The sequence below is a fragment of the Ruditapes philippinarum genome, unplaced genomic scaffold (genome assembly GCF_026571515.1).
Source record: "Ruditapes philippinarum isolate M1 unplaced genomic scaffold, ASM2657151v2 ctg455_1_1_1_1, whole genome shotgun sequence".
NCBI lineage: Eukaryota > Metazoa > Mollusca > Bivalvia > Venerida > Veneridae > Ruditapes > Ruditapes philippinarum.
In genome coordinates this window covers 15,906-33,942 of record NW_026863235.1, presented here as the reverse complement: position 1 = coordinate 33,942, position 18,037 = coordinate 15,906, and the positions used below count along the sequence as shown (strand labels likewise).

The 18,037-nt window shown below is 32.6% G+C and overlaps 1 protein-coding gene across 2 annotated transcripts in view; it reads left to right on the top strand.

The window, feature by feature from the left end:
* LOC132721546 (RING finger protein 150-like) overlaps positions 1–18,037 on the top strand; it is a gene marked incomplete at its 3' end in the record, with an annotated part of 42,607 nt that overhangs the window by 9,711 nt on the left and 14,859 nt on the right. The window contains 1 exon segment of one of the 2 annotated variants that reach the window (XM_060705867.1): positions 6,385–7,106. Coding sequence (XP_060561850.1) covers positions 6,605–7,106 — 502 coding nt within the window. 2 annotated transcript variants of the gene reach the window in all.

The window sequence follows — 18,037 nt, the reverse complement described above, 5'->3', positions numbered from 1 at the left end:
ACTTTGCTGTGGTTGACACAGGCTTTGTTCACACTAGTTGACACAAGCAACCTTTGTTGTGGTTGACACAGGCAGTGTTATTACCTGATGACACAAGCAAACTTTGCTGTGGTTGACACAGGCAGTGTTTGCACTATAGTTGACATAAGCAACCTTTGTTGTGGTTGACACAGGTAGTGTTTTCTCTGGATGACACAAGCAACATTTGATGTAGTTGACACAGGCAGTGTTTGCACTAGATGACATAAGCAACATTTGTTGTAGTTGACACAGGCAGTGTTCACACTAGTTAACACAAGCAACCTCTGTTGTGGTTGACACAGGCAGTGTTATTACTTGATGACACAAGCAAACTTTGATATGGTTGACAAGGCTTTGTTCACACTAGTTGACACAAGCAACCTTTGTTGTGGTTGACACAGGTAGTGTTATTACTTGATGACACAAGCAAACTTTGCTGTGGTTGACACAGGCAGTGTTTGCACTAGATGACACAAGTAACATTTGTTGCAGTTGACACAGGTAGTGTTTTCTCTGGATGACACAAGCATCCTTTGTTGTAGTTGACACAGGCAGTGTTCACACTAGTTGACACAAGCAACCTTTTCTTGTGGTTGACACAGGCATTGTTATTACCTGATGACACAAGCAAACTTTGTTGTAGTTGACACAGGCAGTGTTCACACTAGATGACACATGCAACGTTTGTTGTAATTGACACAGGCAGTTTTTGCACTAAAGTTGAGCCAAGCAATGTCTGTTGCGGTTGATACATGCAGTGTTTGACACAGGCAGTGTTTGCATTACATGACACAAGCAACGCTTATTGTAGTTGACACAGGCAGTGTTTGTAGAAGAAAGGTTTTGTAATTTACTAATGTATGAGGAAATATAGTATTTTAAGACAATATATACGAAATAGCATGTAGTTCGCGAGGGCAAAAATCGATGAAACGTTCTCCGAATGCAGTAGGGTCACACAACTATAGCTTAGTAAGAGATGAAAATCGATGATAGAATTAACCATGTTTTCGTCCTCTTCTATTCAGCTGACAGTTCCACACGTTGTAAGCGAAAATACACTGAATTATACATTACTTTATGTTACTGGAGGGTCCATGGTAATATACGATATTAGAAAAGAAAGTCAGCTGCAGGCCAAATACCTATCCTACAACTATATATAGTATATGAAAGAGTACTTAATAGAGATCGTCTAGAAGACTTAGGTCACAAAGATACATTAAATTTCCATATTGGTGTTATAAAAGTCTGTTTAAATTAATATCCGCTTTTCTTGTCATCATAAATGGAAAATCCTTGTTCTTATGCTTTTCACGTTAGTTTTACGGTCAAAGGAGGGAAAGGGCTAGAAAAATGTCCAGCTCTTTCGGTTTACTATATATACTTGTGATCGGCAAGAGGTTTCGAGGTGTGAGAATTTAATTCAATTTAAGTCTAATATGCACATTCAAAGATAGTCTCCTTCTGAAGCATTTTTCTTTGTTTAAAAGAGATATCCAACAAACAAATGAACGAACGGTAGGACGGGCGAATTGGTATAGACTGACACTAACAAAACAACCAACAAACTAGGATTTGATACCCAAAACAATGTAAATAAATTTATTTCACAGCAAATTGAATTAATTGAATTGAAATTGAATAATACTGTATAGTACTTCAATATCAGTATCACGTTTTACTAACACGTGCTAATGCCACTTATAGTATATACTGGTGACTGATATATATGGTGGGTGTCACTGTCATAACTTGGTGATGAATATGTTCCTCAAAGCTGTTATCTGTGACTTATATACGTAGAACCTTGTCATAAGTATTACCAAGACGTCAATTGCTTTAAAATATTATTTCAAATATTTTAATACTTCTCTACAGAATCTTTTCCGGAAAATTGTCATATAGTTTTATATATCCATTTATAAAATTGTCAAAATTGTTATAGTTTACTAATTAATGCCCCTGCGTCTGACTTTTATATATCCATTTATAAATTTGTCAAAATTGTTATAGTTTACTAATTAATGCCCCTGCGTCGGACTTTTATATATCCATTTATAAAATTGTCAAAATTGTTATAGTTTACTAATTAATGCCCCTGCGTCGGACTTTTATATATCCATTTATAAAATTGTCAAAATTGTTACAGTTTACTAATTAATGCCCCTGCGTCGGACTTTTATATATCCATTTATAAAATTGTCAAAATTGTTATAGTTTACTAATTAATGCCCCTGCGTCGGACTTTTATATATCCATTTATAAAATTGTCAAAATTGTTATAGTTTACTAATTAATGCCCCTGCGTCGGACTTCAAATGTCGTATCGAGCTTCATGAAACGGCCTCCAGGTGCTCGCATCAAAATGACACTAACCAGATTCCAGAATGTTCTTTTCGCTCATCATTTTTATTAAGGTTAGTTTAAAGCAACCTGACATCAGATTCATGCTAATTTTTATGGAATTTTTAAAAGTAAATGTATTAAATGTAAAGTTAAATATTGAGAAGTGAACAAACAATTTACACTTTGCAAACGGCATATAAAATTCAACTAAATTACCAAACAGAGAACAAAATATGCCAAAAAAAAATCCTTTACTACTTTAGCCACGCAGAAGAAATATATGATGAAAATACTACAAAATCAGCACATAACATATAAATTATTCCTTTAATCTTGAATCTTTTTAATTTTCTTAAAATCTTTGTACACTTTTCCCAAGTTTGATTTTCTTTTAAAACATTTGTCTCATATGGAGGCATGCAGCATTTAAAATAGCTTATTGCATCGGAACATCTCGGCTGTTATTCATAATATAAGTTTGATTGAAAGAGCTATGCTAAAAGTACATTAAAGCCGAAAGCAATAAAGCTCATAAATTCACAAGTTTTTCCTGAATAAGTGATGGTTAAGAGAGCTACATTCTATTTGGACTCGGATGTGAAGGATTAGCCCTTTTCTTTAACCTATATAAAAAATATTCGGGCATATCTTCTGTTATCTTTAATTTTCAACTTTATGGAGGACAAATATATTGAGCTTTGTACTTTTCTAGTGAGTGAGTTCCACACTCTCTAAGTAGATGGCAGAAATGCATTATGGTAAAGAGAAGGTTTTGCTGGTGTTTTTTTTGTATTTCGTTAACTGTACTAGACGTTTCTTCAACAGATATATAGTGGAACTAAAGACGATTATGAGACCATTACTCATTTTGTTGCACAGAATTAGTAAACTGTTTGTGATTCTGTTTTCGGCGCTCGAGGGATTCTTAAGGTATTTCTCTTTGAAGTTCACGAAGATGTACAAGCTAAGTGGCCACTGAAAATATGCAAGCGGCTTCGTGTTAAATTTTACAAAGCTCAAGTTTTTCATTGTGTGTAAACTTGACTGCATAGTCAATACTCATACTTTGTTGAGACTTGATGGTAAACGGTATTTTTTCATATATGAAAACCAGTTTTATCGTTGTAACAGAATCCCCATTCGTGTTTAAATATTAAAATATTTTTGATAGAGTGTTTTAATACAGGGGCAGTCACGTTGGGGAAGGGGGCAGGATGTGACCTCCAAGCCTCTGTGAAATTGTGTAGTCAAAAATTATGTACAAACTGGTATCATGGTATCATCGGCAAATATTCAAGTCATCAACATTATCATTGACGAATACCATGAACAATGGCCGCTTAAGAATATATCCTTGAGGAGTTGACCAATTAGTCTGAACTCCCGGAAGAACAACAAATTGACGTCTGGTAAAGATATAATCAGAGAACCAATCCAGCAATTTCCCGCCTTATCAAGCATTTGTTAATTTAAAAAGAAGACCATTATGTCAAAGCTTTACTTAAATCAAAGAATACTGTTCTTACTGAGAGCCTTACAAAATGTAGTGTATAAATTAAATAAATTAGAAGCTGATCGTTGAATCTCCTGGTGTTAATCCAGATTGATCAGAAGAAAGGAATTTATCAAGGAAAAAAGTTAAAAAACGTTCTTAAATATAATACATGTGCGTCCAAAGACTTTTGCTTTACAACAAAACAAAGGTTTGGTAGTGAACTATCACCTTTTTTAAAGATTGTACAGACGTTTGCATCTTTCCACACTAGGGGTACCTTACTGTGTTGAAAAGAGGATATTCTAAGACATAGACGTTATTTCAGAACGGGTGCAGTTTCCAGTAGGTTTCTGTTATCATTTTCATCAGCCTTGAAGCTTTATTTGTTTTTTTCTAAGATCTCAGAGTTCTTCTACATCTTGAGGGGCAGTGTACACATTTTTAGTTTGTTTCTTGGATTGGCAGAAGTTTCTACGATGGTCAGTGCTAAATTTGTTAATTGAAGATTGTGCAGAAAAAGAAATTCAAAATTCATTCAGAATATTTGCTTCCGAGTTTGAATCAAACATAACAGCAGAATTAAATAGGGAAGGGATACTTAATTGGTTTATCAGCTTGAAAGATGAAATCTATAAGGAGTTTCCACCAATCTTTAGAAAGTAAGGTTCTCATTTTAGTGAATCGGCCATTGTTTGAAAATAGTTTTGTTTTACAGTGCGATTTAGAGATACTTCTTCATTTCTTAATGTTCTAAATGTATGCCAGTGGACATTCTTAATTGTTAATTTAGCTCTATTGTAGTACATTTTGCGTTTAGAAACGTTAAGAAATTTTATTTTTGTTATATGTGACGTGATCCTGTGTTTGTCGTTTGGTTTCGTCTTGTCGTCCTGTCGCTAGCGACAACACGACAAAGCGCCAAATCCCGATAGGGAATTTGATTTTTTTTACGTCAGCTATCCAGTCAGCTTACGGAATATCGCAGGTTCTACTCGAGTGCCCGTTCATGCCTTAAATAATGCACAGGAGGAAACCTGAGGTCAGGTCTTTTATCCACCAGTAAAGCTGGAAAGTCGCTTAAGGACCTTCAAAAAGGGGGGAAAAGAAGACCCAGACAGATATGGAACAGCCAGTTTGCTGTTAATATAACTCGTGGCCCATTTTTTGTATAGGTTTCTTTTCGTATTTGTATCTGTATTTTTATATGCATGGACAAATACATGCATAATTTTTTATTAAACTTAACGAAGAGGCGGCTTTCAACAGCAGCGCATATGTGTTGGCAGATACAGCCCTACCTCCTTCATTATTGACGCTGGTTACTATATACGTTTGGTAAGTTGCTCCTTGACCGCTGTACAGTGACCTTCTTTCGGCTCAATTTTTTTTGGTTACTTCTCTGTGGGTAAATTAGTATCGCTTTGTGTTTTCAAAATTAAGGACTGGTGACATGGTCCGCACTCGACAGCGAAAGCTGCTTTTTGTGACTTAACGGGCGGATGACATGGAATAAACTTGTATTGACTATATTCAAAATCTAGTCACTTCAGAGATATCACATGTCAACGGTTTATTGTAAAATTCATTAAATTGCTATTCTATCTTTAAGTTGTAGATAAAAAAAACCGGTTGTATAAGGCATCATTAAACCTTCACCACTGTCTGCGACAAATTCGAACGTGAATGTTTTATTCAGACCCAAAATTAGGCTATATATCATTATTATATATAATTCATGAACCCAGAGTCTCTCAGTATTGATCGGGCAATTTGCTTTGAAAACTCATCATAGGAGAGTCTATGTATTAATTAAGGAATAAATGTATATTCTACTATTTTTATCTATGAAATAATCTGAACAATTGGATATATGGAAACTGTTTTCCCTTTGAAAATTCAAGGTGATATAGAGATTCTAGGCCTTAATTAAATCTCTCTCTAGCGCAACGTTATTAAAGGAGACCCACTTCGATCAAAAAGCTTGAAAAAATGGAATTTTTACATAGATCAAGCGAACCACTTGAAACGGAAAAAAGTGTATTAAAGAAATATACAAATTGAAAATCAATTTTAGCGCAATCATGGCAATTCTTAGTCCGATTTGATTGCAAAACATTTTTGGGTCATTTTGCACAATAAAAACGATTATTGTTGAAAACGGGGTTAGGGAGTGAACTGAAAATTTGCACGCATGTTATTGATTTAGACCTAAATAGTACACAAATCCCGGGAAAAAATCCAGTTAAAAAAGCGCGAAGTCACTAAAAATATACTTATTAATTTCTAGTTAAGTTACTTACTCACGTCAGAAACGGCTTGTAATTTTGTATAGATAAAAAAACATAATGAAGATGTCATAGGATTGGAAGATCTAGCTTTAGGTATCTTTGTTTGAATTTTCCTCTTTTAGAACTTTATAGTCCTGTAATAGGCTGTATTACATAATTCATGCTTTAGGCTAGTGAGATTAGTCTACCCTAGATACTGAATGTTTACAGAGGGCGCTTTAATCGGTCACCTGTTATGACGTCATGCTGTACCATAACACACACTAGCATGAATGAAGTTAGAGGTGACGAAATCAAGATCTCCGTTTGTTTTGGTGAAATTTCAAGGCCATTTAGGACATGTATGTGTCTTCAACTCTTGGAATTATAGTACATGTGATCCAAAACGGTGTTTAAAATTATTCAAATTCCTTATGTTGTAAGATGTTGTAAGATATTCATTTCATACGGCATGGAAATTTTTACACACACTCGTATAATTTCGACAAGATGGAGGTCTAAGATGGATGTGTGCATATTTTATGCGTATTTATATGTATTGTTCACATCTCCATTTGTGATATGCTCGCACGAACAAGATAAAGACAAGCTGACAGAAGCTAGAATTTCTTTGAGTTATATAGATGTAAATGGAATTAATAAAGAAGTTGAATTCAATCGAGTTGATTTTGGTACGGGAAATTACGGAAAAAATGCTCGAATAAATTCAAGCCCTATCAAAGGGCAACTAGTACAAGTTCAAACTTTGTATAATAAAAGTGAATTAGGATGCAGCGAGCTTGATCCAGCAATAATACCTAAAGATGAGCCATGGATTGCTCTTGTAAAGAGAGGGACATGTAATTTTAATGAAAAAGTATATTTTGCTAGAGATGCAGCTGCAGTAATTGTTTATGATAACACATCAGTTGAAGACACTCCTATACAAATGGATTTGAAAGGGGCTCGAGATGGTGGGTATTTCTATCAAATGAGTTATCCTCATTATAATAAGCACATTTAATGAATTATATATAATCCATTAATAACTGATTCTTCTGTAAATTTTCAGCTGCCTGTGTAGTGACAAAAAAGTCAAAACCGTAAAGTGCCACTGCATATGATGTAAATTATACCGAATAGCGTCAAAATTTGTGATCAGGTGTTAAAAAGAGAAACAAGACACTTCAACCCCCCACCCCCAACACTTTACCCCTCAAATTTTGAAGACACGGCAAGTTGATATCCAGCTACGGTTTACAGTCAATTAATTTAAGATTTTGAATTTACTAGCCCGAATTCCAGTTTTGAATTTATTCTACTATATATTTTACTAAATTTTCTTAAAATTTTTACTGGCCCAAACTAATTTTCACTGGCCATGGGCCACCGGGCCAGTGCTATTTAAAATTCGATGACTGGGTTTACTATATAAAATATACAATGCGGCTTGTGCTGAATGCCTGTGATGAAGCATATAACTGAGCAAACCTAATAATATTTACAATAATAATAATAATGTTGAAGCAGTATAAATTATAATGCAGATGAGGTTTAGTGTGGACAGTAATTTAGTTCTTTGTTAGGGTCTTGTAAAATAAATGGACCCTGGTCACCCTACCTTATTGAATATGCAGACAGTTTTTCCCCAATTCCAAATCAAAGTATTCCCAATTACATCACAGATGTAGATAGTGAAGCTTTAGAAATCATTTTTGCACCAAAAATATTGACAATTTTAATTTAGAATGCTTGGATGGAACATGTTAACGAGGGGAGCATATTAAATCTTCAAAAGAAACAGATATAGAGACACATGTATCTGTCAATAATGTAACTTTAGATAAATAAAACAAACAACAAATTTAAATGAAATTGTCTTAATGAAAAAAAATCAATTTTAGTCATCACTCTGCATATTTTTTTCCAAGAAGACAGGACCCAGACCCTTTCCCAAGTACTAGTAGTATTAATTAACTGATAGAATATGTATAAAATTTTATCAAAATATTATGCCATGTTATCACTTGCATAATTTAAAATAGTATATTAATACATTGAAGTACATTGTAAGTTATGTACTGCCCTTTAGGCAGGCTAGATAGACCACATTTCATAATTGCATATATATGAACATCTTTCTGACTGAGACAAGTGAGTCATTAATAAGTTAGATGATAATGGAACCTCTGTGTCGTTACAATGTCTCTATAATTATAATATGTAATTTTAATTTTTAATATGCAGTTTGACCATGACCTGTTTTAGTTTAGATTCTGTCTCCGGCATCTAATTTGAATTTAATCTCACAATTAAACAATCCTGTTCTGCTTTATAAATATATGAAAAGTAATGTCGTAAAATATTGTGAACTTTACTTACAACATGTACATGTTACTTGTAGCATACATTTGATCATTAAAAATAAGATGACCCATCTTGATCATAATTCATTCATTTCTTCACGTTTTGCACTTCAAGACTTGCACAAACTTCTGTTTTATTTCAAGTGTAATAGATACATGTAAATATTAAGAATACATTAACCCTTTACCTCATATATACGCGAAACAATGCACTTTAGACCCCCCCTCTTTTAGGCCTCAAATAGTGAAAAAATGTCCTATTTGGACCCCAAACACATGTTTTTGTTTGAGAAATGTTGCTAAAAAAAGTGAGCACTTTTTCGGCGCGGACCCCATCCAAAAGATACATCATGGGGTTGTCAGAAGGGGGATGTGCCCCCTTCTGTTTGGGGGGTTTGAAGGGGGTTGGGAGTCCCCCTCATCGCCAAGAAAATTTTGGACTTGTGAGAGACATAAAATGACCCCAGGTCGATCATAAGGTAACATGTAACCAACGCTGAAAAGCCTTTGACTCTATCTCAATCTCTTGAGAAGTTGCAGCACTTTGAAATAAATTTTGATGGAAAAAGTCGAGGCAAAATAGTGATTTTTGGCAATTTTGATATGTCCCCTCGTTGCCATGGTAACAGGAAACTTAAGACTGAGCATGTCGTTACAAAGGCAATGGTCCAGTCAACATTTGTGCCAAGTTTAAATTAGTATAGAAGAATTTTTCATAGAATCATAGCAGTTTGAGCTTGTAACAGGAGGCTTTTCAATGAAAACAGCCATTTTTAGCTCGACTTTTCTATGAAAAGGGGAGCTATCCTACTCGCCCCGGCGTCGGCGTCGGCGTCACACCTTGGTTAAGTTTTTCGTACCACCCCACTTTATTTCAGAAGTATTACAAGTATGGCTTTGAAACTTACCATACTTGTTCACCATCATAACCTCCATCTACAGACAAGAGTACATAACTCTGTCAAGGTTTTTGACAGAATTATGGCCCTTTTTTGACTTAGAAAGTGTATTGAGCTTGGTTAAGTTTTTTGTACCACCTCACTTTATTTCAAAACCATTGGAGATATTGCTTTGAAACTGACCATACTTGTTTACCATCACGACCTTCATCAACAGACAAGAGGACATAACTCTGTCAAGGTTTTTGACAGAATTATGCCCCTTTTTGACTTAGAAAATACATTGAATATGGGTAAAATCCACTTATTGCCTTAACCCTTTGAGATATTGCTTTGAAACTTTTAATGCTATTTCACATCATTACCCCCATCTGTACGCAAGAGAAGGTAACTCTGTCAAGGATTTGTTTTAAAAATTAAGGCCTTTTATCGACTTAGAATCTTGGTTAAGTTTTTCGTACCACCCCACTTTATTTCAGAAGTATTACAAGTATGGCTTTGAAACTTACCATACTTGTTCACCATCATAACCTCCATCTACAGACAAGAGTACATAACTCTGTCAAGGTTTTTGACAGAATTATGGCCCTTTTTTGACTTAGAAAGTGTATTGAGCTTGGTTAAGTTTTTTGTACCACCTCACTTTATTTCAAAACCATTGGAGGTATTGCTTTGAAACTGACCATACTTGTTTACCATCACGACCTTCATCAACAGACAAGAGGACATAACTCTGTCAAGGTTTTTGACAGAATTATGCCCCTTTTTGACTTAGAAAATACATTGAATATGGGTAAAATCCACTTATTGCCTTAACCCTTTGAGATATTGCTTTGAAACTTTTAATGCTATTTCACATCATTACCCCCATCTGTACGCAAGAGAAGATAACTCTGTCAAGGATTTGTTTTAAAAATTAGGGCCTTTTATCGACTTAGAATCTTGGTTAAGTTTTTAGTACCAGTCCACTTTTTGACTGAACTGTTTGAGATATTAATTTGAAAGTTGGAATACTTGTTTACAATCATGATTCCCAAATTTATTTAAGGCTCAACTCAGTTTTTTTTTCTTTCTTACCAGCCCTCTTTTGACTTAAACATTTCAAACTTTGCTGCAGTGTGCAAGGGTATCACACAATTCAGTAAAATAATTCTTCACTAAATATCTTAATGCTCATGGCCATTGTTCACTTTAAAAATACAGAGATTCTTGTATTGCCTTTTACTGCAAAAACTTTTTTTATTGGCAAGCAATAAAAAAGTCGAGCGCGCTGTCTTACGGACAGCTCTTGTTAATAATACGCTCATGAGGGAAACTTAAAGGGACTTCAGCACAGTTCTTTTTAGGATATACCTAAAATTAAAAATTATATAAACAGTGTAGACTAGTAAATATTGTTAATATATTTTATTTATGACACAAAATACATAATCAATTCATTTATGCAGTGTAAGAAATTCAGATTTGAATCCACTAGGCTGGTCGGACTACCAGATTGGAATATTCACTAGCCCAAAAGACATTTCACTAGCACGATTCATTTGTTCAAAACAGTTGTTTATATATTGCCTCTGAAAATACAGTAGCCTGGTCGGGCTTGTTACTGTGAAAAGTTGGTAGCCCGAGAAGAAATTTAGTAGTCAGGGGCTATAGGACTACTGCTAATTTCGAACACTGTTTATGATATATTTTGTTCAACTGGCAGTCTGGCACTGTGAAAAGATCAGCAAATTGATACTGTGATAAGGATTATAAATATGCAATGTACATTCATATTAAGGATGCCAATACTTTACATTATTAGCAGTAATGCTGCATGAAAGTTCTTAGTTTAAAACAGACAAGTTTTGTAAATTTATGCCACTTTTAGCTTCTCCATTCTTGTGACTTGTCAGGCTTTTGTCTGTTTTGAAGAAAAAACCGAGCTATTGCATTGTACATTATAATATATATGTTCACTTTGTCATTGTTGTTATCATGCAAAAACTTAAATGCAGTCCATTGAAAAAAATATTTTAAAGTAATCAACTTCATTAAGTTTAAACATCATTTACATGGAATACTTGCTTATCATGACTAGGTGCAGTTGATAGGCAATGGGGGCTATATTTTTGATGTAAATTAACAGTAATGCTCCCTTTTAAACTTTTTTGTCAATATTGATTATAATATTATAATATTGATAGTCTTTGCCCTCAACAGACGAGCATTCAGTGCGTGCAGTTCTCTTGTTTCATCTGTGAAATTATGTACACAATGTTGATTTACTGATGAGATAAGATATCATTTAAACCGGCTTCATTCATTATGTATTCTTGCCTGTTGATTCTCATGAATAAAAGTTATGTTACATTTATTATTGAACTTACAATGTATGTTGTTGTAAATGATATTCATACTGTATCGTTCCTGCAGTGTTTCATAACAATACAGTATAAATTTATGGTATAAAATGTATACGTAATAGTATTAGTACTATAGTCTATATATATTATGCTTTGGTATTGAAAAATAAACAGGCTAGATTTTATGAATAAAACAATTTAAATTGTTTTTAAAATACAACACTTATGTTTATTAGTGTTTGAAATTATTTTTTGTTCAATATCACCGTATTTCAAATGAATCGTAACACATTTACTTTGGTTAATCGGCAAACTGTTAATCATTATAGTAAATCAACTGTTTATAAAAATAATTTAAAACACTAAGCTGGTTAAGATTGGCTGTGCCGCGCCTGACCAATTTAATTTTGTAAATATGTACTTATAAACTTATAACTTATACTGAGAGTTTACAGAAGTATCGGTTTTAGTTGTACTTTTATAAAAATGTGGCTTTATGTGGTATTTTTATTTTAGCTCTGTAATAGCAATAGAAATTTTAAATTTATATATATACTGTAATTATGTATAGTCACTATATTAATATGTTTACAAAGTTTTTCTATTTACTTCTTTCCTTCTATGACCTTAATATATGACCTTAATATGTACATGTATAATAAATTACCTAAGCACTATTCTAATATATAATACAAATATTTTACATTTATCATTTTATGTGTTGAGGATTTATATATAATTGTATAATGGTACACAAACCAGTATGTAGGTAAATCTACGCTTTTCTCTTTAGCACAAGAAGGCAAACTGCCAGAAATGTTATGTTTTGTTTGTTATGATATTAGTGCACTATAATCCAGAGTAAACTTGTAAGTATTTAATACACAACATGTGTGCAATACGAGGAAGAATGGAATTGAATTGAATTAACCAATTTTATATATATTATATTCTATTACAATGTACAAATGTATATCTAATTATCTTAATGCTAAGTGTTCTTAAAGACTTGCATTTTTGTGCCTTTTACCAACATTTTAGAAATGAGTTGATCTGGCCCAACTGAGTTGGGATTATTTTTGAATTGTGAACTATATTAAACTAAATTGGGATTTTTGGAAACAATTTTTTTGGGGAAATTAGGTATATATGCTATCATTTGGAACACACTGACAGGTGTTTACCTGACTGATTAATAAAGAATGAGAAAAAACACAAACCAAGAACCAGAAAGTATGATTGCATAAGATAATTACATGATATATTATGAAATTCTATATTTTGTTATATAATATGATTATATGAAGACATGCAGCTTGAGTGGTAGACTCATGATAGTTCAACTTCAAGGCTATATGTACTATAGATGACAATTTTGCAACTTTCTATGGGGTCAAACATCAGGTCAGTTATGTTATTGTCTGTAGTATTATATGGGTTATCAATTAACAAGACTTGTGGTAATTTAATTGTTCAAATAATCAACTGTATTGAACACCTGGAGTTAGACCAGGTGTTTGTTTGGGTTATCATTTGGTTTGGTTGACCATTTGTCTGGATTTCAGTAGTACATGTACTTTACTTATACATACATGCCAGGACAGTAAATTGAATAAAATTAAATTGAATCAGACTTAGTTTTTAAGATCTATACATGATTTCTAACTTAGAAGTTCTAAGGTTAGTCAGACTAAGGAAAAATCATGACTTTATTATAGCAGAATAGTCATACAATTAATAATTATTATACTACATGTAGCTACATGTACACGTAGCCTTATCAAGTGGGTTTAAAGTTCCTTAAGCATAAGGAATAAATCCAATATTCCTCAGAAGAAAAGGCAAATTATATTAGCGTCTTAAACAGTTTTGCCTCATTTGATAAATTGGATTGATTGAAAATATTATAAGATGCTTCTGACATGAAGAAAGCAGAATTGAATGTAAACTTAAAAGAAAATGTCACTTTGTTTTCATGCAAAATTCATTTTACAAATAAATACAAAAATATACCTTTACTTTAAGGGACCATAGCACTGGGTTTTTTGGCATGACTGGAATAGCAATAATTTTTTTGAGATCAAATTGTTCAGTTTGGTGTAGGTCTCAACCAATAACTTGTGTGCTACATTTCAGATCATTCACACTCTCCGTTTTTTCTTAATAATTATTTTTATTGAAAATTGAGGTGTTTCAATGCTTTTCTTCACATCAGGCAAAGAGTAGCACAAAATATGATCTTCATTTTATTTCTTAAATATCATTTGTATGTTATTGTTTTAAGTGCCCCAGTTGTTCTACGCAAGAAATACAAATTTTGTTTTTAGGCTTTTGGACCACAGTGGAGTTAAATGGCCAATTAGCAAAATATGCTTAGGCTAAGTCAAACAAAAAAACTATTGAGAAAAAAATGATAGCATTTTTTGGGCTAAATGAGCCTTGACCTGTTTTACAGACATTTTAATGTCAATGTCAATCCATTGCCTTGAAAACAGACATTGTAGCTTTATAACTTCTTATCAAAAATTTTTTTTTTTCTATCATTCTATGGCTAGATGGTAAGATTGTTTGTTTACCTAACCGCCTTGAAGTTCATGATCTTTTATTTAGGGCAATCATGGCAATGGTCAATTTATTAGTAGAGATGAAGATATCATAGATGTCCATTTGACCTACAAATGTAGTAACTAGACTATCATTACAGAAATTGACTTAACAATCCAGTTGTATTACTAAGTAACAGTGTATAAGTTTGTTAGTTGTTGCAAGAGTTGTACTGCAAAGATATGATATTTTCACCTTGTGTCCCAGACAGGAATGCCATGTTCTTCAAGGTCGTGTATCATACATAACAATAATGTTTATTTACATCCTGTATTACCAAAATAGCTACAACAACATCTTCCAATTCTAATCAAGCACTCTGCCAACAAAATATGCAGTGTGCTGAGATACATACATATATATACTCCTATCCTTTCATCTGCATTTGTTCAGTATACTTGAATCTTTAGAGAGAACTGTGAAATGACAAGCTGAAGAAGTTACTCTGGAAAGTGAAAAGTTGAAAAAGCCATATATCTGTAGATTATTTATGTTGGAGATTTTACTTCATGATTCCTTATCTATATTAATCTACATTGTACCTGTTACAGTACACTTTCAATGAAATTGCCAATATTAATGAGTCTTTTATACATTGTTGAGTACAATACTGATTTTGATTTGAGGATTATACAGCTGTCAAAGCTATATCCGACAAGACACTACCTAGATTATTTCACAGAACTTTCTGACTTTTAGACTTTGTAACTCAAGAACAATAAATTTTAGATATTAATCTGAAAATGAAAACTAGGCTAGATGTAGTACAATATGCATTTGATATAGATTTTATGGACTCTGAAACTGTAAACAAAGCTAGATATGTGTTTGACATGACTGTGTATGCAGAGAAAATTGAATCTGTCCTGGTGTACTTATTATCAATCATACTTGTACATGTAGAATTAAATTTGAATGTACATGTATGCATTGTTATAAGATTATTTTGTACTTTCTTTGCATGTTTCTTGTAAATGTATATTCTTCAGAGTCAGACATCTTCTATTTGTTTAAGGAAGTAAAATATTGATTTAGAATGACTAGTACTTTAACAATCCATGATGATGATGTATAGAAACTAAAAATATCTAACATGTCATCATGATTATTCCTTAAATGTTAAAGATGCTGAATATATGAATATCAAGTACAGCTGTTAATACATACATGTAAATTGTTACCTCCTCTGGGATAAAAATGCTACATGTAATTATACTGTGTTACATTTTGTTTCATTTTAAAGTACTCCGGACTGTACTGCAATGTGAAAGAAGAGTAATTAAATGCTAACTTCCTTTATCTCTAAACCTATTGAATTTGTGTAATTGATTTGAATTTAGAACTGTTTACTATTAACACTTTAAGGATTACAAATTCAATATGCAAATGTTAAGCTCCCATTGACAGTTAGAGCCTTGTTCAGACTGCATACTCACAGATGATGGATATGCAGATGGCATAGGTCTATACACGGTTACACGACTTACCGGAATCGGCCGAATTACCGGAATCGACCGGAATCGGCGGTGAATTACCGGAATCGACCTGTAACTTTGTAATAATTAAACTTTTAAAGTTTTTTCTTGCAATTTTATAAAATATAAACAATATCAATGATTTATGAAAAGATTTTTATAAATAAAATCGCTTTTGATTAATTTATCAAGAGATCTAATATCGGCGAGCTACTGCCAAACTGCCTGTGACCGGAATCGGCCTGTTATTTCGTTGTTTATGCAACTTTTAATGTTCCTTTTGCATGTTTTTATAAAACCTAAATATTATCATTAATCTTCCTAGAGATTGTGAAAAAAATCGCTTTTAAATAATGATAATAATAAACAAATATTTATGATCAGCGAAAACGGGCAAACTGCCGGAATCGGCAAAGGATTACCGAAATCGGCCTGTAATTTGCTTATCTATATACTTTAAACAAAATGTTTGCACCCTTGATTATAAATAAACAATAGCAATGATATGTAATCAGAGTATTGTCAATAAAACCACTTTTTATTAATTAAATAAGATATTTAATATCGGCGAGTTACTGCCATACTGTCGGAATCGGCGAAGGATTACCGGAATCGACGTATAATTTAGTCTATTGTACTTTTTAACGTTTTTGTTACATATTGTTAATATTCATCTTATAAAATATAAATATTATGAAAGATATTTAAAAGTTTCTTTCTTTCTTTTATTTTGTAAATTTCAATTCGCCTTTGGTTAATAAAGCAAGAGATCGAAGATCGGCGAGTTACATACCCTACTGTCATACAGCCGAAATAGGCGAATGATTACCGGAATCGGCCTGTATTATTGTAATTTATGGACTTTGCAAGAAAAAATGCAAACAATATAATAGATATCTTAAAAGATTTCTGTAAATGAAGAATCCTTATTAAATAATAAGCTAGAGATCTAAGGTCGGCGAATTACTGCCATATCGCATAATTATATGCAGTGCCAGGGCTATCGGACAATTACCGGAATCGGTCTGTTTTTTCCCCACCAATATTTCAACGTTTAAAAAATAACCTTGAATTATTTTATTAAATACAAACAATATAAACGATTTTTATAATGTTTATTGAAATCGGTATCAAATAAGAAGCAAAAGATTTATGAAAAATCGCTGTTGTATAATAATAAAAAGATTAATATTGAAGATCGGCAAAAAACGGGAAACCTGTCGGAATAGGCGATGGATTACCGGAATCGACCTGTAATTTGGTTATTTGTGAACTTTTTAAATATTTCTTTTGCATGTTTTTATAAGATATAAATATTTTCAACGATATTCATTTTTGTAAGTAAATTTGCTTTTGATTAATAAAACAAGAGACCTAAGATCGAATGACTGTCATACTGCCGATATAGGAGAAGGATGGGCGGGATCAGCCTGTATACTATAGTTATTTTTATGTTATTTTATTAAATGCAAATAATATCATTGATATAAAAAGATTTTTTGAGAAATAAAGGTCACTTCTTATTATAAACTGGATGTCTAAGATAGACTAATTACTATCATAGTGCCTGAATTAACAGGGAAATACCGGAATTAGTCTGTTATTTTGTTAAATTTCAGCGTTTTAAAAATATCTTGCCATATTTTATTAAATACAAACAATTCAAATGATATTTAATAATATTTATTGTAATCGCTATTACATAATAAACGAGGTGATCTATGATTTCTTCCATACTACCGAATCGACGAGCGATTATCGGAATCGGCTTCACTTCGTCTAGGATTACTGGAATCGGTTCTAATTTTGTTATGAATGTGAACTCAATATTATTATTATCATTTATTTTTGCATGTATTTACAAACATTATCATTGATCTATTATGGAATAATGCAATATCGTCTTTACATTATATTTTTTTCAGGACATTGCTAACAGAGGATTGTTTGAAATGACGGATAACAATAGGTCAGTTTAGTCTTTCTTTATGTTTGCATAACTCAATTCTTGATTTCATAAAGTAGTCGATTTATAATTACATGCAATAATTTTTATTTGAATCTTTATTTAAACAATACAAACCTCATAAAATATTCACATGAAATCAATGTTTTACCAGGCAGTTAAATCGTACTTACTTGACAGTTCAAGGTCATTCTGGAGTATCAAATCAATTGTCGTCATTTGCGTTATTGGTGCACCATAAAAATATTAC